Source organism: Mustela nigripes, chromosome 9 (assembly GCF_022355385.1).
Source record: "Mustela nigripes isolate SB6536 chromosome 9, MUSNIG.SB6536, whole genome shotgun sequence".
NCBI classification, from domain to species: Eukaryota; Metazoa; Chordata; class Mammalia; order Carnivora; family Mustelidae; genus Mustela; species Mustela nigripes.
Window position 1 is genome coordinate 21,340,313 of NC_081565.1, and position 23,636 is coordinate 21,363,948.

At 35.7% G+C, this 23,636-nt stretch overlaps 2 protein-coding genes across 4 annotated transcripts in view; one reads left to right on the top strand and one right to left on the bottom strand.

Moving 5' to 3' along the window:
- SHOC1 (shortage in chiasmata 1) overlaps positions 1-23,636 on the top strand; it is a 75,376-nt gene that overhangs the window by 39,199 nt on the left and 12,541 nt on the right. The window contains exons 16-24 of the mRNA XM_059411067.1: positions 1,283-1,387; positions 4,384-4,562; positions 6,076-6,148; positions 11,019-11,091; positions 12,599-12,777; positions 14,478-14,595; positions 15,226-15,337; positions 17,109-17,230; positions 21,743-21,836. Coding sequence (XP_059267050.1) covers positions 1,283-1,387; positions 4,384-4,562; positions 6,076-6,148; positions 11,019-11,091; positions 12,599-12,777; positions 14,478-14,595; positions 15,226-15,337; positions 17,109-17,230; positions 21,743-21,836 — 1,055 coding nt within the window. The remainder of the gene's footprint in view (positions 1-1,282; positions 1,388-4,383; positions 4,563-6,075; positions 6,149-11,018; positions 11,092-12,598; positions 12,778-14,477; positions 14,596-15,225; positions 15,338-17,108; positions 17,231-21,742; positions 21,837-23,636) is intronic.
- GNG10 (G protein subunit gamma 10) overlaps positions 10,735-23,636 on the bottom strand; it is a 38,637-nt gene continuing 25,735 nt past the window's right edge. For all 3 annotated transcript variants that reach the window (XR_009406254.1, XR_009406253.1, XM_059411072.1), the window contains one exon: positions 10,735-12,843. The gene's annotated coding sequence lies outside the window, so the exon portion shown is untranslated. The remainder of the gene's footprint in view (positions 12,844-23,636) is intronic.

A 23,636-nucleotide genomic window follows, 5' to 3' on the forward strand; every position in this document is an offset into this window, starting at 1 on the left:
CTGCTTGAGGGTTCCCCCTCCCCCTCTCCTGTGGTCCCTCCATGCCACACTGTCTTTCTCTCTTAAATAAATAAATCTTTAAAAAATAAAATGAAATACTGAAAGAAAAAAATCCTAGTGTAGAACTAGGCAAATATACATTATGAAAGCAAAGGTGAGGGGCACCTAGGTGGCTCAGTTGGTTAAGCCTCTGCCTTCAGCTGAGATCATGATCTCAGGGTTCTGGGATCAACTCCTGAGCAGGGAGCCTGCTTCCCCCTCTCTCTCTCTCTGCCTGCCTCTCTGCCTACTTGTGATCCCTCTGTGTCAAATAAATAAATTAAATCTTAAAAAAAAAAAAAGCAAAGGTGAAATAAAGATGTTTCACACATACAAAAACTAAAAGAATTCATCAGCTGCAAATCTGCACTCTAAGAGATGTTCAAGAAATACTCTCCTAAAGAAGAAAAATGATATCAAATCTGGTTTCTCACCCTGTTCACATCCCTTCCAGGTCATCTTGTTTCCACAAGTCCTTATAGGGGCTGGATATACTACTCATAAATGGTTCTCCTGTTGCCTCTTGGTTCCCAGTGACTACTTCATATTTGCCTTGATCTTTATTGATTGATTAGATAAGCACTTTTCAAACTTTTTAGCAGAACTTTTTATACAAATAAATATTTCATGGGATCCCACTATATAAAACAGAAAAGTAGAGCTTTTCTGGTTGAATTGGGGCAGTGGCCTAGATTCATCTTTTTGGTTTCACTTTTGCACACAGTAAAATCCAATCTATCATCTTCAAAAACCTATAAAACTACACGGAACACATTAAGTAGACAATTGGCCTGTTCCTGTGAATATATCTCTTGCTCAAGTCATATCTTTGGACAGTCATTATTCCCAGGTATCTCTGCCTCCATTTCAAGTATTGCTTTATGTTAGGATTACCTAGCTTTATCTTCACCAGTTGGCAAGTTACAAGTTTAATTTTCTTCTTGTTTTATAACTGGGAATTACTGATCTTTATTCTTACCAAAAGCGGGAAAGCAACAAGAGTATGAACACTAAGGTTAGTCATATGGGTTTGAATGCCAGCTCCCCCATTTATTCACATGTTGGCCTTGGACAGTTACTAAGCCTTGTTCGGACTGTTTTCTCATCCAAAAAATGAGGTTCACAATAAACTTGTCTGACACACCTAATAAAGAATGTTAGATATTATTGTTAAGCATTCTGATACCTATTCTGAAATTCTGATGTGTATCTTATGTTTTTAAATATGTTTCTGCTTGCTTAGGTACAAATGATGAAAAAGAAGTGACGTTCAAGCATGCTGCTCTCTTACATCTTCTGGTAACAATTAGAGATGTCCTTTTAACATGTAGCTTGGACACAGCATTGGGTTAGTGGGGAAAATTTTTATTTCCCCTTTTCTTCCTATTGAAATATTTCATCTGAAATAACTTACTTTTCTGAAAAAGATGCACCTTATAAGAAATTATGTAGCCTTTTATACTTGCACGTTAAACTTCATATACATTTTGACATAATTATAATAGAATATTATGTTTTATTCTGCCTGTATTCTTTAAAAGAAACAATTTGTAATAAATATCATCACTTAGGAAAATAGGTTTAGGATTCTCTAATTTAGGCCTGAATTACAGAGTCATAATGCCTTAAACAGATTTGATTGTATAATCATTGTCATATACTGCTTTTTAATGTAAGATATTTTGCCATGTACATTTTAGGTCTTCATTGAATGTGGCTTTGAATCTTTGCTATATATACTATACGTATATATATTATATATAATATAATATATGTTACATACATATATAATAATATATATAATATATATACGATAACCAAATTATTAATAGTAGATATTTTGTAATTTCTTTTTTTAGTTTTTTCTGTAAATTAGGATATGAATTACTGGAGGAATAAAAATCAAGCTATTTTGAATACATTGGAAAATTTAAAGATTTTAGAAATTTTTTCTAAACTATTAAAATCAGGGGCGCCTGGGTGGCTCAGTGGATTAAGCCGCTGCCTTTGGCTCAGGTCATGATCTCAGTGTCCTGGGACTGAGCCCTGCATCGGGCTCTTTGCTCAGCAGGGAGCCTGCTTCTCTCTCTCTCTCTGCCTGACTCTCTGCCTACTTGTGAGCTCTCTTTCTGTGTCAAATAAATAAATAAAATCTTTAAAAAAATAAAAAAAAATAAAAAGTAAACTATCAAAATCATTTAAATATCTCTCTCAATACCCTACTGCTTGAGACTCCTTATTGCAGGATTATTTAGACTTGTTTAGTAATGATATACTTATAGAATTGTTTTATAGTTTAGAATTTCTAGAACTTACTTGAAATATAAAGTGAAAATAATTTTACTATGATCTGTGACCCAGAGGTTTTGTTTTATCTGTGACCCAGACAAGTATTTTCTAATCCAAGGTTTTGGTAAGTACTGAGCAGCAGTGAATTACAACTGTACTCCCTCAGCAGCACTGGGAGTTATAATATTTGGCCAAGTATCATATTAGTATTATCTGGCCAAGTATTAAAACTGAATTACAGTTATTTTTGGAAAGCCCAATGTGGTGCTTTTCCTCTAATTAAACCATTTGGGTGTTGATGCTGGATTTGGTTGTTTTATCTCCATCCCCAGACAAGTATGGATTGGGGACTCTCACCCTAGTTTACAGTACCTGAAATTGGTGTAAAGGCGTAGTTTTACTTGCCCCTCTGTTTAGTCACCTGTCTTCATTATACTTTTCAGCTTCCATAAAAGATCATCAGTTCTTTCAAAAGCTAGGCTGATTGTTAAAGCATAACATAAGGCAGAATGTCAGAATCTAGATAGAGTATCTGAGCTCCCAGTGCTGTAAAGAGAGTGCAATTTTGACTCACTATTGCTCAATACTTATTAGTATTAGAGAGCTAGAATTGGAGAAGTAATATTTATGGAGGATTACTTGAGATATATTCATGTTTAAGTACTTTGTACTTTCACAATCTACTCCAGGATTAGGTGAGACCATTAAGAACTATGTACTTCAGCTGAATTATTTTTGTTCCTTAAAGGAATACTTTCACCAAATCAAACTTGAGAATTGCTGTTTGGCTACCTTGAGGAATACTATGAAAGTAAAATCCTTGTTGGAAAACAAACCAAGCCATAAGGAATAACCTAGCCAGCTTGGACATTTTTAGTGGAGAGCTGTCTCACTCCTCTAAACCTCTCAAAATCAGTGAGTTAGATTGTCCTCTTTTTTCTTTTTCTCTGCCTAGTGGCAGAGAAAGAAAGATCCATGGGGGTTTGGCTGTCTGCCCGCTGCCTTCCAGAATTCTGTATTTTTCTCCCAGCTTCTGGTTTTCTACCTCTCCCAAGCTAGGAAGTTAATGAGTTTCAAGACTAAGGGTATAAAGTTTCACTCCCGAGGTTAAACCCAGAAATAAATTCAGTATTGTGTAATGGGTATTAGAGCAGCAATATGTACTAATGGCACAAAGGATCAAGACTGTTACCCTTAAAGCTGAATATTTGTTTAAAAACAAGTAGGAGTTTGCCAAGAAAAGAAAGGATGAACGGGTATTATAGGCAGAATTGAGAGCCCAGAAGAATGACCCAGTGGGTGTGCTGCATGTAGCTAAATCGAAGAGAATAAGGTAGAAAGGAATAGGAACTAAGCCTGAAGACATAACAAAGAAACAAATCATGAATAGCCTTTTAGGCTGCACAAAAGAGTTCAGACCTTATCCTATAGATGATAGTGAGCCATTGAAACTGGATGCTACTGGCTTGGACTTCTCTTTCAGAAGATGAGGTCTAGAGAAGCAGGAAGAGCTTTTAGGCAGAAATCCTTGAGAAAGAGTCTAGATTTACTGAATATGAACTTTCAGGGATTGGTCTCAGCATTCTGTTAGAAACTGCTTTAGTGAGTCTGAATTTAGGCTCTGCTCTTTTAGCAGCTCTATAAATGAATTATGCATAAGTATCATGGATTATATCCCAGGAGTTTATAGACTAATGAGATTGTCATATATATACATAAGAAATCAAGTACAAAAACTCTATAGATAAAATACCAAGAAAATTCCAATGAAGTGATATTTCCATAGGACTTGCATGTAAGTGTAGACCAAGCCAGAAGGCAGGAAAAGATGGGGTATATTCAGAGGATATATAGAGTATGTCATTACGTAGCTTAGAAGAAGACATTTGGTATTATTTTTCAGCTCACTCAGTTTTAAGGTTTTCATTAGTCAATATGTTTGATCAAAATCGGAAAAAGATTAAGGGAAATTTAAACTCTGTTATGACGCATGGCTTTTCTCAAAGAACAAAAAGATATGCCTTCGCACATTCCCCCTACTTTTGTTTTTAACAGGATATTTGTCAAATGCAAAAGATATCTACAAAAATATTTTAGGCTCCTATTTAGATGACATTTGCAGACAGCTGGAGATTGTACAGTTTATTAGGGAAAAAAAGCCTGAAACCAACCACAAGATACAAGAACTACAATGTCAGATACTAAGTTGGATGCAAAGTGGGCAACAGATTAAGGTAAATGGTGGAATAAAGCAGATGACAGTAATCAGCGTAAACAAGAATTGAATGTCAGATAAAATTTTGCATTTAACTCTGAAATTATGAAATAATCTAGACTATTTCTAGAGAAACCCTTGATAGCTTTCTCCTTAAGTAAGTTAACAAAACAGAATTGGACCCAGAAAAAGGATGATTTGCATCACTGTTCATGTATCTTGAATTTAAAAATACTTTCATGGGCGCCTGGGTGGCTCAGTGGGTTAAGCCACTGCCTTCGGCTCAGGTCATGATCTCAGGGTCCTGGGATCGAGTCCCGCATCGGGCTCTCTGCTCAGCGGGGAGCCTGCTTCCTCCTCTCTCTCTGCCTGCCTCTCTGCCTACTTGTCATCTCTCTCTGTCAAATAAATAAATAAAATCTTTAAAAAATAAAAAAATAAAAATACTTTCATTTTTATTATATGCAGTTTTCTATGAATTGGTTCTCCAGATCTCAGAACTGTTGTCTGGTATGTCTAAATTCATGAACATATACCAAATAACAGAACTACAATAATTAATTTTAGATATTGAGCCAGAAGCTTATCTTATGTGATTCTATTAAGAAAGCATTAACTTGTGTTTTGGATCATATTGGAAATTTTCGTCCACCCTACCTCAAGCATATGAAGGTTTCATTGATAAAGACTTATGAGGAAAGACTTTCTTAAATATTTTCTTTTCTTTTTTTTTTTTTTTAAGATTTTTATTTATTTATTTATTTGACAGAGAGAAATCACAGAGAGGCAGGCAGAGAGAGAGAGAGGGAAGCAGGCTCTCCACTGAGCAGAGAGCCCGATGTGGGACTCGATCCCAGGACTCTGAGATCATGACCTGAGCCGAAGGCAGCGGCTTAACCCACTGAGCCACCCAGGCGCCCATTCTTAAATATTTTCAAGCTGAAAAACATTTCAAATGCTTTATGCTAAATCTGGATAAATTTGGCCTTTTTCTTCCTTTTTTTTCTTTGTCCCTCCTGTGTCTTTGTCTCCAGCTCTGTGGTTACTTAGATAACTTGCTTGTCATTAAAATAAAGTAAAATAATCAGTAAGAAATTTTAAAATTATAATTTATTTGTTATACTCTCCCCGCACTCAACCAAAAACAAAAACAAAAACAAAAAAACCTATAATGATAACTAGGAAAGTATAGCAATAAATCATTGTTTTTTTCCCACTAGTTCAAACTTGTTTGGGTTGAATTTAACACAAACAATGCTGGTAAAAACAATTTATGTATACAGTCACCCTAATGGGAGTACATGAATGCTAAGAATGCTACTCCAGAATATTTTCCTAATTGATATTTGATCTTACCAGAATTTATTCCTTTGCGTTTAAGCACTGATATCTTTTACAGCACAAATATTTACTTGGTAATCTTTTTATCAATAGTTTCATGTAACCATTGAAGCTTGTTATTTTATCACAGTAGCAAAACTATGAAAAAGAATAATTATTCAGATATATATGAAATTCTTGTTTTTGATCAGGTGCTGATTATAATAAGAATGGACTCAGATGGTGAAAAACATTTACTCATTAAAATCCTTAACAAAATGGAAGGTAGGGAGTTTTAAATTATGCCTCATTTGATAACAGATGTTTGAAACATATGAAAATGTAGTGATCTAAGTTTTTAAATTAAGATATAATAACATAAAATTCATTTTATGTATGGATTGCCATACTCTGCCAGCCTTTTCCACCTTGTGCCATGGAACCCATTGCTTATATGTAAACCCTTTTCCTTTTTTATCTCCTTGTCTTAAGTGAACCCAGCTTTCTGCAGATGATACAGCCTCCCCTGTATCCCTTTCATATAGAAGCTGATAATTCTCTTTCTCTTATATATGAGATATATATATATATATACATACGTGTGTGTATATATATATGTATATGTGTATATATACACACAAACACACATACATACATACCAATCATAGGATTGAAAGGGCCATTTCTTGCTTTCCATTATCCTTTCCAAAACATTATTTCTCAGGGCACCTGGGTGGCTCAGTCATTAAGCATCTGCCTTCACCTCAGGTGGATCACGCACCACATTGGGCTCCCTGCTCAGGGGGAAGCCTGCTTCTCCCTCTCCCACTCCTCCTGTTGTGCTCTCTCTCTCTCTCTTTCTCTCTCAAATAAATACATAAAACCTTGAAAAAAAAACCAACAACATTATTTCTCTATCATCTGAGCTATGCCATATTACCACAGCATTGTCTTGCCATCATCTAGTAACCACCCACACATTCCCGGACAGTTGCGCACCTGGTTCATGGTATTCTTTCCACTCCTAGACCTGCCACTATCCTAGTGCCTTTAATGTGAATGGCTCATTCAACACCTTGTTGTTTGTACAAGGTCAACACCTTGACCTTGTAGTTTCATTGACCTCCACAGGAGTAATAGTATTCACCTTTTGGTTATGCCATCAACCTTGTAATAATGCAGAATTCTGAACTTTAAACTCTGATACATTGCTCTCTGTCCACAACTATCTTACCTCTTTCATGATGTTCAGCAACTTAGAGCTCTGTAATCAGTTAACTCCTTTCTTTTTTTTTTTTTAAAGATTTTATTTATTTATTTGAGAGAGAGACAGTGAGAGAGAGCATGAGCAAGGAAAAGGTCAGAGGGAGAAGCAGACTCCCCGTGGAGCTGGGAGCCCGATGCGGGACTCGATCCCGGGACTCCAGGATCATGACCTGAGCCTAAGGCAGTCGTCCAACCAACTGAGCCACCCAGGCGTCCCAGTCAACTCCTTTCTTGTAATCAATTAACTCCTTAGCATTTTTCTCTTTCCAGACTTGGTGATGTGCCCATGACTTTAATCAATCTTGTCCTTCTGCTGTACCTTCTGTTTACTCTCAGCTCTGAATCCATCAAGATATTTAACCCCCTGCTCCTATACACGAGTTTCTGAGCATTATCAGAGAAAATCAGATAGTTTAATACCACTACAGATTTAACTTCTCTGATCTTTAATGGTCTCTTAATACTTAACAACCTTTCATCTTACAACCTACCATCTACAAACTTACCTTCATTTCTTCTATTCTTTTATCTTTTCCTTTCTTTGTAAAGGAGGTGAACCTCCTCCTTTTGAAAACCAGTTTTTCACTTTTGCTTTGGATCCCAGGTCTTCTTGCATCAGTGTTCCTCCATCAGTTATTTCCTTACCCAACCTTCCTCTCCAAAGACTCTTCCTTAATCTTTAAGCCCTCCAGTATTAAAAATAAAATACCAGGGATGCCTGGGTGGCTTTGAGCATCTGCGTTCACCTCAGGTCATGATCCCATGATCCTAGGATCGAGCCCTGCTTCAGGCTCCCTGCTTGGTGGGAAGCCTGCTTCTCCCTATCCCTATCTCCCTATCCCTCTGCTGGTGTTCCCTCTCTCCCTGTGTCTCTCTCTCTGTCAAATAAATAAATAAAATCTTAAAATAAAATAAAATACCACCCTCAACCTATGTCACCCTTTATTTACTATTTCTCTGCCCTCCATACCATCTCCAAATATACCTTTGCTGTAGCCCTACTGTTATGCCCAAGTTTTCGTGTCCGAGAGACCACCAAGGAGCCAACACCGATGCAATCACATGAGGGTTTATTTGACAAGCTTAAGCTTGGGCCCAAGTATACCCAACACAGCAGAGTAGGGACTTGGACCCTGAACCGGATTACAGTCAGAGGTTTTTAAAGGCAGAGTGGGGGTTGACTTGGCAGTAGATAATTGGGCCATAACTGCTGGCTCAACAGTAGGTGAGGACAAAGGGGATGTTCAGAAGGGCTATCAGGGTAAAAAAGACTGTCAGGGTATTGGAGGCCTGGTTATTATCAAGTTAAGGCCGTTTCTCCCTTTGATGAGGCACTAACATGATGACAATTGGGAGTTTCCTGGTGGAATGTCACATTTCTCCTATCAAGCGTTCTTGTTAGTGAGATTTAGGTTTAACTTTGCATTTTCTTCTGCTTCAGCTTCCTTCAGTTTTCTGGAGGGGAGGGCTATGTTAGGGCTAGACTGGAGGTGGATACAGCCTTGTTTTTCTTGGCCTCCACACCTACCAAGCTATTTATCATGCTGTTTCCTATATTATGCTTCCTGTTCCTGCTATCAGAATGTTCTTCTCCCTTCTCTAGCAGCTAACTCCTACACAACCTTTAAAAATTAGTTAAAACATTTGTTCAGGAAGCCTTGATGTAAATGCTTTCCCCTGTGCTCTTAGTGAATTATGTGCATATTTTTAAGGCACTTCTTGCCATCCTAGGCTATAACAACTAATTCTATTTTCTCTTCCTTACTAGCATGTCACCTTCTGGAGGGTAAGGACCATTTCCTAATTTGTATTCCCAGCACCCACAGAAATGTCTGGAATATAGAAGGAACTTAATAAAAATGAATTGAATAACTGAACTAATGAATGCCTCTCTATATACATAGTAGACTGAGACTAGTGAAAAAAACTGAACTGAATTATATACAAATATTACAAATGTCGGCTTATCAGTGCTCTTGGTAAAATTAACTTTTAAATTATAGTAATATGAGAATGGAAGTCTCTTTCCAATAGAACTTTATAAGGTGCTGTTTCTAGACATTATCATACGTCTAGAGTCCAAATTTGCAAGCTTGGGTCTTATTATTTCATCCAGGTTTCCTGTCCTGGGAAGATGAGGACTTATCCACCAAATTCACAATATTTTACTAGTACCATAAATGTTAAAAGTAGTAGTTGACGATTGGTGAGGCTTGAACCTGACACGTGTCTGGAATCGGGGTAACTGAAAACATTTTTTTTAATTAGGAAAGTGCTAAGCAATGTAGCATTATGAAACAAAGGGATTTAGGTTACTGAAGTAATACTTTTGTAAAGAGGCTGAGGAAATATTCCTGCCCCATAGAGAAGATTACTTAAACCTACTTAATGGGGTACCTTTTCTTTTGGTGTACTTAAGACACATGGACAAACTATTATTGCATGTATCACTTCTTTATTAATAGGCTATTATTGGGCTATTAATAGGCTATTAATAGTATTAATAATATCAATAATAGAAATTATTGTGTTTCTTTTGGCTTTGGGGATTATATCATCACTACTCTGCTATTTTTTTCAAAAAGGTTTACTGACACAAAAATATTTTACTACTTAAGCTGAAAAAATGTTTTTTCTATCTTTTTAATGAGCAGCTATCCTCTATGTCTAGGAGTGAGGCCTTCTTTTTCTGTCTAGTGTTAGCAAGTAGAAATGTGGTTTCATCTTCTCTGTGCTTGCAAGATCCTAGAAATGCTTTTAGCAAGTAATCTGCTTTAAGATTATAGCTAAGACAAATCAGCTAAAGAGATTAGGTTTTAAGTAGTTTGAGTTTGGGGTGCCTGGCTGGCTCAGTGGGTGGACCATGCAACTCTTGATCTCAATATTGTGAGTTTGAACCCCACGTTGGTTGTAGAGACTGCTTAAAAATAAAATCTTTAAAATAATAATAATAATATGACTTTATAAATTTATATAAAAAGAGAAGTACTACTCATCCTCTTATTGTTGACCAAAACTATTGACATATCAAGCCAAGTAAACATAAAATTATTAAGTATTACTCTGTCATTATCACATCATGCCTTTGTCAACCTTACAACTGACAAAAATACACCAATAGAGTGTAAAATTTACTTTAACTAGAATTAGCTATTCTTAAACCAATGATGTCTACCAAAAATAAACTGTATTGTGGCTACAGAATTTTTTAAAATTCATTTTATTTTGCTAAAAATCAGTAACATAAGAAACTTAAATTATGATTAAGAAGCAGGAGTAAGGGGCACCTGGGTGGCTCAGTGGGTTAATAAGCCTCTGCCTTCGGCTCAGGTCATAGTCCCGGGGTCCTGGGATAGAGCCCCGAGTTGGGCTCTCTGCTCAGCAGGGTGCCTGCTTCCCTTCCTCTCTCTCTGCCTACTTGTGATCTCTCTCTGTCAAATAAATAAATAAATAAATAATCTTAAAAAAAAAAGGAAAAAGGGACATCAAAATTAGTCTCTTGCTATTTAGTTACATACTTAAATTTTTGACTAGAGAAAGAAGGTAAAATCAACCAGGGTTTTTAGCAAAGTAAAATGCACAAATGGATGAGTGTTTAATTTGGCTACTTTAAAATTAAGACTTTGATACATTTTATTATTTTACATAATAAACTCGGAATTTCATGCTTGTACATAAAAAACATACACACACAACAGAAATATTGCCCAAGCTTCAAACTTTCTGATACCCACAGACAGAAGAATAATTCAACAAATTGTATTTTAAGCAGTCTCCTTGTTCAAGGCCTTTATCTCATTTTTTATAGTAATGAGATATATAACATCTAAAAATTATATATGAACAAAACACTGAAAAACACTTTTATTACTCTTTTTTTCCCCAACAGGTTTAACATTGACTGTCTTACATTCAAACAACAAAAGGAAAGATTTCCTGGAATCTGAAGGTGTTTTAAATGGGTAAAAATGTATTTCTTCACCTATGGGGAATAAGCATACCAGTTCCATAGGAAAAGCACAATTTCTTCTGGAATTTAACTTTTTAAAAGGTTCAAAATCAATGTGTCTCTCCTCTTCCTGAAGTGTTTTACATTAGAATACTTCAACTCTGGTCATTGCTTTGTGTGTTATATATTATTGTTGTCCAGAATTTTAGTTTAATCTTGCTATAATGTCCCCCACTTATCATTATCAGTGTTACTGTTAGTACAGGAAGTACCCGTTTAGATCATGTTTATACCAGTTTGGGGGGGTTTGCTTAGCATTGTTTCTTTTTTTTCTAAGTTTGCATAGCATTGTTTCTTTTATCTTCTTCCTTTCTTTTGAGTTCTCCTTCTTCCTAAAGTACATTCTTTAGAAATTCTCTTGGTAAAAGCATGCTAATAATAATATTTAGTGTTGACTTATCTAAAAATGTTTTTATTTTGCCTTATTTTATGTAGAAATTTTTATTGCTAATATTGGGAGCCAGATAACAAAAAGAGAAGTTGTAAGTCAAATAGAAGCCCATAAAAGATTTAACTTGGGTCTGCTATCTATCTAGTTTGCTTTAGAATGAAAGCAGCAGTAGAGAATTTTCATTACAATAAGTGCTATTATATGGAATTTGAAGATAGGAAAGATAAAGTTATGATATTTAAGTATCTGTTTTTTGTCATTGCTAAATCACCTATGAAGCTCATTAAGAAAAAGAAAAATCATTTCAAAGTTGTTAGGTAATATTCTATTATGTAGATCCTCAAAGATGAAACCTTACATGTGTAAAAAATGGATTCTCATAGAGTGACTTGTCTGTTATTGGTAGGACTCAGTTAATAAAATTAGGGTCCCTTGCATTTGATAATGTGAAATAGTCAACAGTTTTTTAGGTCCTGTTTTTTAAAGAAATGTATGTCCATAGGGGCACCTGGATGGCTCAGTTGGAAGAGCACACAACTCCTGATCTCAGGGTTGTGAGTTTGAGCCCCACATTGGGTGTAGAGATTACTTAAAAAATAAAATCTTAAAAGGGGCACCTGGGGGCTTATTCAGTTAAACAGCTGCCTTTGGCTCAGGTCATGATTCCAGGGTCCTGGGATCAAGTTCCACATCATCATCATCATTGTCATCATCATCCTCATCATCATCATACTCATTGTAGGGCTCCCTGGTCAGTGAGGAGCCTGCTTCTCCCTCTTTCCCTCCCCCACTTGGGCTGGCTCTAGCTCTAGAATAAATAAATAAAATCTTTTTTTAAATCTTTAAACTTTAATTTTTTTAAAAAAATATGTATGACCATCAAAAAGAAAGATAAAAAGGAATTAGCACAACTGGAGAACAAATCAACAGAAAATACACCAGTGCCTTTCCAGCATAAGCAAGTATAAACTAGAGAAGAATAAAATAGCCCAAACAATCATCTTTTGACCTTTCAAGTAAATAATGACACAAATATAATTCCATTTTCTTGGCTTTATTTTGTCTTCAGTAAAAGTTCCTGTGTAGTTGTGCATAATCAATATATTGGATCAGATTTCCCCTGGAGTAACTTCTCATTTGTGGTGGAATATAATTTTGTAGAAAACTCTTGTTGGACTAAACACTGCAAGAAATTGAATATTCCTCACAAGGTCTTCAAAGTGATTCTTCCAGACACAGTTTTACGGAGTAAGGATATAAACTAAAATCCTTTTGTTGTAGTAGAATGGAAATTGTCTGTTTTCTGCTTCTGGTCTGTGGAAAGAGAATGAGCAATGGCATTAGAGAACTTGAGTTCAGGCTCTAACCTCAGCACTCCATGTGACCTTGGGCCAGTTCTTTACCCCTTACTCTATTTTGCTCATTTGTAAAGTAAGCTTTACTGGTTATATTTGTCATCATCCCTTTAAATGCTAAATTTTACTTATTATACCACAACTTATTTCAATTCTATCTAATCCTCACCTGATACTTCTATGCAGTAGTATTTTTTATTGAATTTTAAGGGAAAATTCTGTTATAGTAGGTTGGCCGATTCAGAAAACTTAATGTGTAAAAAAAAATTATACACAAACACTTCAAAAAGAATTTAAATCTCTTTTGGTTTCTTTGTATTTCTCAGCAACACTTCATATGACTCAGGTTGTGAATTCTCACATCCATTAAATTAAAAGCCTATACACATTTAGTCCCGTGCAAGCCTTTCAATACTTGCCATAAGTTATTTTCTGTTCACCTCAAGTCTGAGTGGGGAGTTTGAATTCTGAGATATTCCATTTCAATGCTAAAAGTAGAGTCACCATAATGATTACTTTGGAATCTTTGATATATAGAATTAAATGTTGGGGCGCCTGGGTGGCTCAGTCGTTAAGTGACTGCCTTCGGCTCAGGTCATGTTCTCGGGGTCCTGGGGTCGAGCCCCCGCATCGGTCTCTCTGCTCAGTGGGGAGCCCACTTCTCCCTCTCTCTCTGCCTGCTGCTCTGCCTGCTTTTGATTTCTCTCTGTCTGTCAAATAAATAAAATCTTAAAAAAAAAGAATTAAATGTTAAATTGATTAAGTGAGGGCCCCCAAAAAGATAAAAGATAAATATCTCAGTTTATATGTAGAGGCTTCTTCCATTCTCTCAAAGACGAACTTAATTGATTCAACCAATTCCTTATTTGGAGCATTTATAATGCTTCAATTTTCAACTATTGTACTATAAGGTTTATAGTAGCTTATATATTTTACTTATTTTTATATACTTGTTCTACGAAGTAAAATGAGTTGCCAGGTCAAAGGTATACACACATTTATATATTGCCAAATAGCCTTCCAGAAATGCTATCTCAATTCATATTTGTACAGAAAGTATAAGAGAATCCTTTCCCCAGTGTCTTTACTGTAAGTAGGTATTATTATTCTTTGAATCTTTGACAGAATTATAGGCATAAAATATTATATATTTCATATATATATAAAGTAACTATATATATAATATATATAATATGTTATATTATAGTTACTTAATTACAGATGATGTCTTTGATTATCCATGTCTTTTCAGATGTGACTTGATCTTGTATAGCCATTCTTTTGTAAATTGCCTATTAATGTTCTCTGTCCATTTATCTGTTGATGTATTTATATTTTCCTATTAATGTATCATACAGTAGTTTTAGTAAATTCTGTTAATGCTGTTTTATTTTTAGGTAGTAGGATAACATGTGGTTTTTATTTTATTCTTCAGACCTTTCTTTATTCTGATTTCTGATTTTTTACAATGACTATGTTTTATTTTTGTGCTACTCCTTGAACATACACTTGCTATTCTCATGTTAAGTAAAAAAGAGAAAGAGATGAAGGATGAGAAAAAAGAGAAGTATTTATAAACTTTCTCTTATTCAGGAAGCACCTTGCTGGATAGTTTTGGTGGATTTCTTCTGGAAATACAGGTTCCATATGTGTTTTTTGCATCTGAAGGACTTCTTAATAATCAAGAAATACTTCAGTTGCTAGAATCCAAGTAAGTTATTGACTTCATAACTTTAACAAAGGTATATATATCCTAAATGGCTAAACATTGTGCTATATATGTGACATATTTCTCCCTGATTGAAGTTGCAATTATATCACATAGAAATAGTTTTCCAGAGAGTTTATGTCAAGTCACATTTCTATCCCTGTAGTATACATCTTAATTACTGAATATTATCTTTTTTATCAATATATATCAATCTTGTGAAAAAAAATATTTCATTATTGTCTAAATTTATATCTTAATTTAATTTCTTTTGTTGTCAGCAAATATGAACACTTTATGTGCTTTTTCCCTGCAAATTTTATGATCATATCTTTTGGTCATTGATAATATTGAAAATGAGTATTCCTATTTAGAGGGCTTTAAATATTGCATGGGAAATAGAACTATGATGTTCTAAATGAAGTACATAAGGCAATGCACATCTCAACTAATTTGTCACATGTACTGAATAAATCTTAATTTTATTCCTCAAATTTGTAAAGTGGAATAAATTGATGTATGAAAAAGCACAGAAGTTCAAATAATTTAGTATGCAGGGGGACAATACAACTTTTCTTAAAGAATTTTTCTTAGCCATTTTATTATGTCACCCCAAAATATGGATTTTTACAGGTATAATATCACACTAGTGGAGAGATGCTGCAGTGAGTCATTGAAACTCTTTGGAGGTACAGAGTGTTATGTAGTGGTGACAGTTGATGAACACACTGCCATAATTTTGCAGGTAAAATTATACAGTAAAAAGTATAAATTAAATATAGTACAGTATATTTGACCATGTAATTTAGTATTAGCTTTGGTATAGAGAGCTTAACTATAATCCATTAGTGTTTTCTTCCAAAAGTTTGCAAATGGACAAGTATTAAAATCATGACTATGGAAAATGACTATTATCAAGCTTCTTTAATGTCTTACAATTTTTAGCATACTTTAAGAAGACAAAGCAAATATAGAATCTTTAATGTTATATACTGACCTATTTAAAAATATATTTATAGAATATTACAGTGTTGAAAACCTTAAAAATCAAATCCTAGCCACTATGTTTCTTAAAAGGTGGCAGTAAATTAATGCATGTTTAGTAATACAGGATTTCCTCTAAGGTAAGTGGGGATTTCTTGCAATTAAGCCAGTTTGAAAAAAAAAAAGAAAAAAGAAAAATTCTCTTTAAAAAAAGCCCTATAGTTTAGAATTTAAAATGTGCAAATTCTTGACTAAATCTCCCTGATATGTTTGCTTTATTGGAGTACAAATTACAAAGAAATTAATTCAGTAGGGTGGAAATGGGGAGCAGAAACCAAGTTTGAAGTGATGGAATATAAATTAATGGCAAATATGGTAAGGTAGAAGTCTGGTCATGAACAAATGTTAACAGTATAAGAATTATATAATGGAAAAACAAAGCTCTGTTAGAGGGTTTCTTAAGAGTTACTATGTCTTATATATTTAAAGCTTTTTAAAAAGATTTTATTTATTTGAGAGAGAGAAGGTGGGAACGAGAGAGCACAAGCAGGGGGCGCATCAGAGGAAGAGGGAGGAGCAGGTGCCTGCCTGAGCAGGGAGCCCAATATGGGGCCCTGTCCCAGGACCTGGGATCATGACCTGAGCCAAAGGCAGATGCTTCACTGGGTAAGTTACCCAGGTGCCCCTAAAGTGTTTTTAAAAAACAATTATTTAGGGGCGCCTGGGTGGCTCAGTGGGTTAAGCCGCTGCCTTCGGCTCGGGTCATGATCTCAGGGTCCTGGGATCGAGTCCTGCGTCGGGCTCTCTGCTCAGCAGGGAGCCCGCTTCCTTCTCTCTCTCTCTCTCTGCCTGCCTCTCAGTGTACTTGTAATTTCTCTCTGTCAAATAAATAAATAAAATCTTTTTAAAAAACCAATTATTTAGGGCAAAATATCATTTGGGAAACTTTTAATTTAATTTAACTTTTTTTTAAAGATCTTATTTATTTATTTGTCAGAGCAAGAGAGAGTACGTGCACAAGCAGGCAGAGAAGCAGGCTCCCTGATGAGCAAGGAGCCTGATGTGAGACTGGATCCTAGGATGCTGGGATCATGACCTGAGCCCAAGGCAGAGGCTTAACTGACTGAGCCACCCAGGCATCCCGAAACTTTTTAGTTCATAGTTACGTGATTTAATGTTAGAGTAAGACACTTCCTGAATCATTCACTCTATCAAAAATTAATTGTATGAAATGTGTAAACCTGGTGATTCACAGACCTGTAGCCTTGGGGCTAATAATGCATTATATAATGCATTATTATGTTAGTAAAAAATAAAAAATTAAAAAATAATTGATTGTAAACCCAAGTTAGGCTCCTTGCAGCCTGCTTAAGGTTTGCTAAGATTGGGGCACCTGGGTGCCCCAATATAGTTTTATATATATATATATATTACATTTAATATATATATTAGATTACTGAAATATGGTAATAATAATTTCATAACAACTATTCAACCTAGTGAATCTTTTTATTTTATTTATTTTCTGGTAGGACCTAGAAGAATTGAACTGTGAGAAGGCATCAGACAATATCATTATGAGACTGATGGCATTATCATTCCAGTACAGCTATTGTTGGATAATCTTGTATACCAAAAAAACATTAAACGCACAGTAAGTAAACATTTTTTCATCCATAGTCACATTTTATTTCTTAAGTTATTTGGTCCTACTCTTTGAATAAAAGTAGCTATGCAAATTTTCCACTTGCTTATCTAGTTTGCATTGAGTCAGGGATCTTCGAAGTGGAGGTGTGCCCATAGGGAAACAAATCGGGGGAAAAAAATGAAAGGAAAACAAATCAGAACTTTGGAGATGATATATTTCTGGGGGATATTCTGTACAAATCAGCCTCCTCTAGTTCACTAAGAGTTGCTGCTTTAAGTGTTTCACTTTTTATTACTTTTTAGTTCTGACTTGTCTGTTAAAAAATGCCATTCTTAAATCACTTCTCTCAAATACTTATTAAGTTTACCAACTAAATAGCACCTTGCTATTCTTTCTTTCATTGACATGCTTAACTTAAAAATTACAAAAAATCCATGCCAAGACACTGGCTCAAGTTATCATTATATGTCCCTTCTTTCCTTCATCTCAAAATTTTATGAACCCACAGCTTCCACCTCCTTTTTTTATTCTCTGCAGTCTGGCTTTTTTCCTACATCTATACTAATCTGTCTCCCAGTGTCACTTCCACCTCCAAAAGTATTTTTATCTTTCTCTGCTTTACAGTATTGAAGACTTGTCAGTGCTTCCTTATCTGAAGCTCTTCAGGCCTGTAACACTTTAGTTTTGATCTTCTCTTTAACCACTTTCTCTGTCTTTACCTCTTCTCTTGTCCCAGTCTCCACAGATACATCTGAATTCTCTTCTTTCTTCTATTCAATCCATTAGAAACCTTATTCATTGCCATAGCTTCAATTAGCATTTTTCCGCCTATAATTATTATATCTGCAGCTGCAGTCTCTCTTTGAAATTGCTGACATGTCTCTCTAATTTTCTATTAAATATCTCCAACCTAATATTTTATAGACTCTCAAACTTAACATGTTCCAGGGTGAGTTCATTATTTCTATCCCTTCTGAAGCAGTATCTCCTCTTTTTTGCCCTTTGGCTATTTATGACTTGCCTTTCTTTTAGTCACCTAAGTTAGAAAACATATCTTATAGATGTAACCACTAGTCTCTTTTTTATCTATCCCCTCTCTCCATTTATATTACCAACATCTTGGTTCAGATCTTATGTGGACTGTTAACATAGACTACCAACTGTTTTCCCACCTCATGGCTCTCCATGTTACTCTCCATAATCTGTCATACATTTGATTAATATTTCAAAAATCAAGCTCTTATTATTTCACTCTGATAAGAAGCCTTCACTGACTTCCCTATTATCTACTGAATGCATACATACTATTCACCCTAATATTCAAAATCTTCAGAATATAATCCTGACCTATATTTTCAGGCTTAATTTTCACTGTTTTCCATTTCAGCCAGAAGGATTGCTCATTGGTTCAAAAATATGGTCCTTTGGGAGGCCTGGGTGGCTCAGTGGGTTAAGCGGCTGCCTTTGGCTCAGGTCATGATCCCAGCGTCCTGGGATGGAGTCCCACATCGGGCTCCTTGCTTGGCTGGGAGCCTGCTTCTCCCTCTGCCTCTGTCTGCCACTCTGTCTGCCTGTGCTTGCTCTCGCTTCTCTCTCTATGACAAATAAATAAATAAAATCTTAAAAAAAATATGGTCCTTTGTTGCTTCTACTTTTGCTGATATATTTCTCTCTTTCTACAATATTCTCTATCTCCTCCAACTATTTCATCTGGTGAATCATGCCTATTTTTCAAAACCTATCCCCAAATATCACTTTTTCTATTCTATCTTTCTTTAATACCCCCATCTCATGCACAGAAATAGTTAATTGTGACCTCTCCATCCTTTGGTCTCCTTAGCTCTCTATCTTTTCCTCATCTTTGACATTTATCACATTTTGCTTTGTATTACCATTTTGGAGTACTTGCCCCATGGCACTGCACATTGTTTCATATAGTAGATACTTGGTAAATATTCCTTGATCAAATGAATGGATGTTTCCTACTAAATTGCAAACTGGTCTCCTTTTTTTTTTTTAACACCTCTACAGTATTTCATAACACATATGACATCACTCATAGTATAGGTTTTTAAAATATTATTAATTCTGCCATGCCTTGGGTGGCTCAGCTGGTTAAGCATCTTCCTTCGGCTCAGGTCACCATCCTGAGGTCCTGCAATCAAGCCCTGTGTCATGCTCCCTGCTCCACATGGAGTCTACTTCTCCCTCTCCCTCTGTCCCTCCTCCTGCTTGTGCTCTCTCTCTCTCTCTCAAAAATAAATAAAGTCTTTAAGAATATATTATTTAGTTAGAAGGTATAGAAGAAGAAGGTATAGAGATAGGTATAGAGAAGGTATAGAGATCTTTCCTTATTTGACATTGCATTTGGATTTCTTTTCCTTTACTGACTTTCCAATCAGTACACAGCTCCAATATACAAGCTCTTTGTATACAATTATTATTATGGGGGGGCATAAGTACAAATTAAAATTTAAGAGTCCAAACACCTTGGTTCTTATTTCTTTTTCTTTTTTTTTTTTAATATTTTATTTATTTATGAGAGAGAGCGAGAACGAGCACAGGCAGACAGGGTGGAAGGCAAAGTCAGAGGGAGAAGCAGGCTCCCCGCGGAGCAAGGAGCCCGATGTGGGACTCGATCCCAGGACGCTGGGATCATGACCTGAGCCGAAGGCAGCTGCTTAACCAACTGAGCCACCCAGGCGTCCCCTTATTTCTTTTTCTAATAACAATAATATCTAGCAAATCATTTAACCTTGCTTTTCCTTACTACCAAAATTGAAAAATAAAAATAATAATTTAGGTCTAAAAATCTTCATTTTGAATATTAGTAAAGGCTGTATAGCATTTTAAGCTTGGAAAGCTTGTGAAGCATTTAACTTTTTCAAGAGCTTGGAAGTATCTTATAGATAAAACTGTTTAGGAAAAAAGTTTAGGTTGTTTTTAGATTGCTAGTCACCTATATTCCAGAGGTATAATTGAAGTACAGCCAAAAAGAGGGATTCACACTTATTTTTACCCAGATTTTCATGGGAAAAAAACCCAGTTATGTAAGTCTGAGATAGTTTGATGTTCAGGATATGAAGAGTTACTTATTTACAATAAGCTATTATTATAAAATGTAGCTATTTTCAGACTTCTAGGTTTCTCACTTCCATACTTTTAGATATATAAAACGTTTAAGAAATATCTTAATCAACTGATCAAATGAGGAAAATTCAACGTACAAAATAAAATTGCTTGAATTACCTTCGTAGTTCATGCCATTAGTTCTTGTTTAAGAAAATGTGTTAGGAGTCCCCAAGACTACCCCCATTTTTGATGATTTGGTAAAAGGATTCACTGGACTCGGCCTTACTTGTACTCATGACTATGATTTATTATAGTAAACTGTTACCAAACAAAATCAGCAAAGGGAAAAGTGCATGGAACAAAATCCAGAGGAAGCTAGAAGGACGCTTCCAGGAATCTTCTCCTAGTAGAATCACACAGAATATGCTTAATTTCCACAGGAAAGAGTTGTGACAACACTTGTACAGTGTTGTGTACCAGGGAAACTCACTAGAGACTCAAACCCCAGGGCTTTCGCTAAGGATTGATCATGTAGGCACTCTCTGCCTAGCGCATATTAAAATTCTAGACTCCCAAGAAGAAAAGCAGGTGTTCAGGAGAAACCACATTGTTTGTACAAACAGTTTAAGCATAGTAAGCCACTCTTGTCAGCCACTCTTATGGAAAAAGCTAACCCGAGGAAAAAAAACCAGCAGGGGAAAGGAGAGCCAATAAGTTAAGGAGACCTTGTCTTGATGACATGGTTTGAGTCCCTGGATCCAATAATGTCTTCTCCTGGACTTCCTAGTAATATGAACCAATAAATTTCCTTTTTGCTGCTTAGAGTACTTAAAGTAGATAAAGTCAGTAGCTCAAGGCAGATAGCTCAAGACTCAATCTGATCTGCTTAATACCCATAGTGGGGGAAAAAGGAGTGTTCTTTTAATTGATACTATTGACATACCAGATTGTGTAAGTTTAAGGTCTACAACATGCTGATTTGATACATTTATGTATTATAATATGATTATCACTGTAGGGTTAGCTAACACCTCTATCACATCACATAATGATCATTTTAAAAGGTGTTTTTTCGAACAGTTCAAGGAAAAGACCCAGGAAGGATTCTAGTTATTCTGGTTCTGGTCACATGTTCCTATCTGAACCTATTACTTTAGCCAGGGAGATAGAGTATTTTAGGTGGGGTCAGTCAGATAACCATCCCTGGAGCCAGTAAGGGGATGAGTTAAACTTCTCCCCTCAAACACACTCTCAGCATCCCCTAGATTCAACTGGATTGTTAAAGAATGGAGGTGGAAACATCTTAAAAGAGTGCCGAGTCTGCCACAAAGTTTTACCTTAGTCACATTATTGTCGTAACATGAAATATGGAAAGTGAATTGAACTTCTAATAGGAACAATCAGATATCAAATGAGTATAAGTATAGTAATATAATTTTTTTTTAGGTACCGTCTTACAGAAAAAACACTTCATCATCTAGCACTGATTTATGCAGCTTTGGTATCATTTGGGCTAAAATCAGAAGAACTGGATGTAAAGGTATTCTTTTTTTTAAATGTTTGTTTTCATAAACCAAAATTATACTCAAATTCAAGTGCCCAGTGCAAAGAAACATTACAATAAACTAAAAAGTTAATATTCTTTCCATTTAAACTTCTGTTCTAGAAGAAGGGCCCCTTGGGGCACCTGGGTGGCTCAGTTGGTTGAGCATCCTGCCTTTGGCTCTGGTCATGATCCAAGGGTCCTGGGTTCAAGGCGTGTGTGGCCCCCTTGCTCAGCGGGGAGCCTGCTTCTCTTCCCTCTGCTGCTTCCCCTGCTTGTGCTCTCTCTCTCTCAAATAAATAAAATAAAATAATAAATATTAAAGGCCTTAAAAAATTTAAAGTCATATTTTATCTCTTAGTTGCTGCTTGGCAGGATATGAATAAAAGTAAATATGCATTGATCAAATATGTTCATTTAAGAAACATACTTTTTTTTAATCTGCTGTAGTGATCCCTAACCAGTGTCCTTTCTTGGTTCCTTTTTCAATGTTTCATTATGAAATTTAGATAATCCTCCAAATTCAGGGCTCAGTCCTCTTCTGTTACCACTTTAACTCTCTCCTTAATAAATTCAAAATTCCCACAAATTTAGCTTTCATTTCTGAGTATAATCCTTAAAAATTTCTTGACTTTTTTTAAGGTCTGCACCGATATTCTGGCATTCTACTGGAAATCTCTACATGAATATCCGACAGGTGCCTCAAACAATATTATGTCCAAAACACAACTTCTCATTCTCCCCAAACTTAGTTTATGGCAGTACTATAACTTAATCTGTAACTGCAGTGTCTCTAGAATATGTGTCTCCATTCTACTCCTACTGCTTTTCCCCAAATTCAGACCTTCATCTCTCTTTTAGAGTTTTAAAGCAACTTCCTGACTAATCTCCTTATTTCTAGTTGTCCTCCTTTGTTGCATAATATTCACACCAATTACATTTCTGAAATAAAGCTGTGAACATTTCACTTCCTGAACTGTAAACTCCTGAAAGAAAGGAAACATGTTTATTTGTTTTCGTGTTCCTGGCACCCAGCACAGCACCAAGTATCTAGTAGACTCGTGGTTTTTTTTAAAGATTTTATTTATTTATTTGACAGAAATCACAAGTAGATGGAGAGGCAGGCAGAGAGAGAGAGAGAGGGAAGCAGGCTCCCTGCTGAGCAGAGAGCCCGATGTGGAACTCGATCCCAGGACCCTGAGATCATGACCTGAGCCGAAGGCAGCGACTTAACCCACTGAGCCACCCAGGCACCCCTAGTAGACTCTTGATAATATGTGTTGTTAAATCAAATTTTCTTGCTCAAAAGACATTTCGTAGCTCCCTAATTCATTCAAAATAGAGATCAAACTCAGCTGGATTCAAACTTCATAATTTGGCCCCTAGTAATTCTTCCTTTAGCATCATTCTACTCACTATTTCCTGAATATATCCACACTATCACAGCCAGCCAGTCCACAAACATGTCATCACACGCTGTCTCCCCCTTCCTCCTACTGCTAGCCTTTGGAGTTATATCTTTTGTTGCCCAGCTCAAACACTACCTCCATTAAGAAATGTGTCCCAAGTATGCCCTCTCAAGATAAATCTCTCCTCCCGTTCTCGCAAGAGCACTTCATATCTTTATTGTAGCATGATGTATTCATTCATATGCCTTCCACTCTGGAGGGAAGAACCTTTTTGTTTGAAAAATGTATAGCATCCAGCACAGTACTTTGTACCCAGTAAAAATGTTCAACAAACATCTACTAAATTGAATTAAATCAAAGCACAACCTGTTAAGAAAATTAACAAATT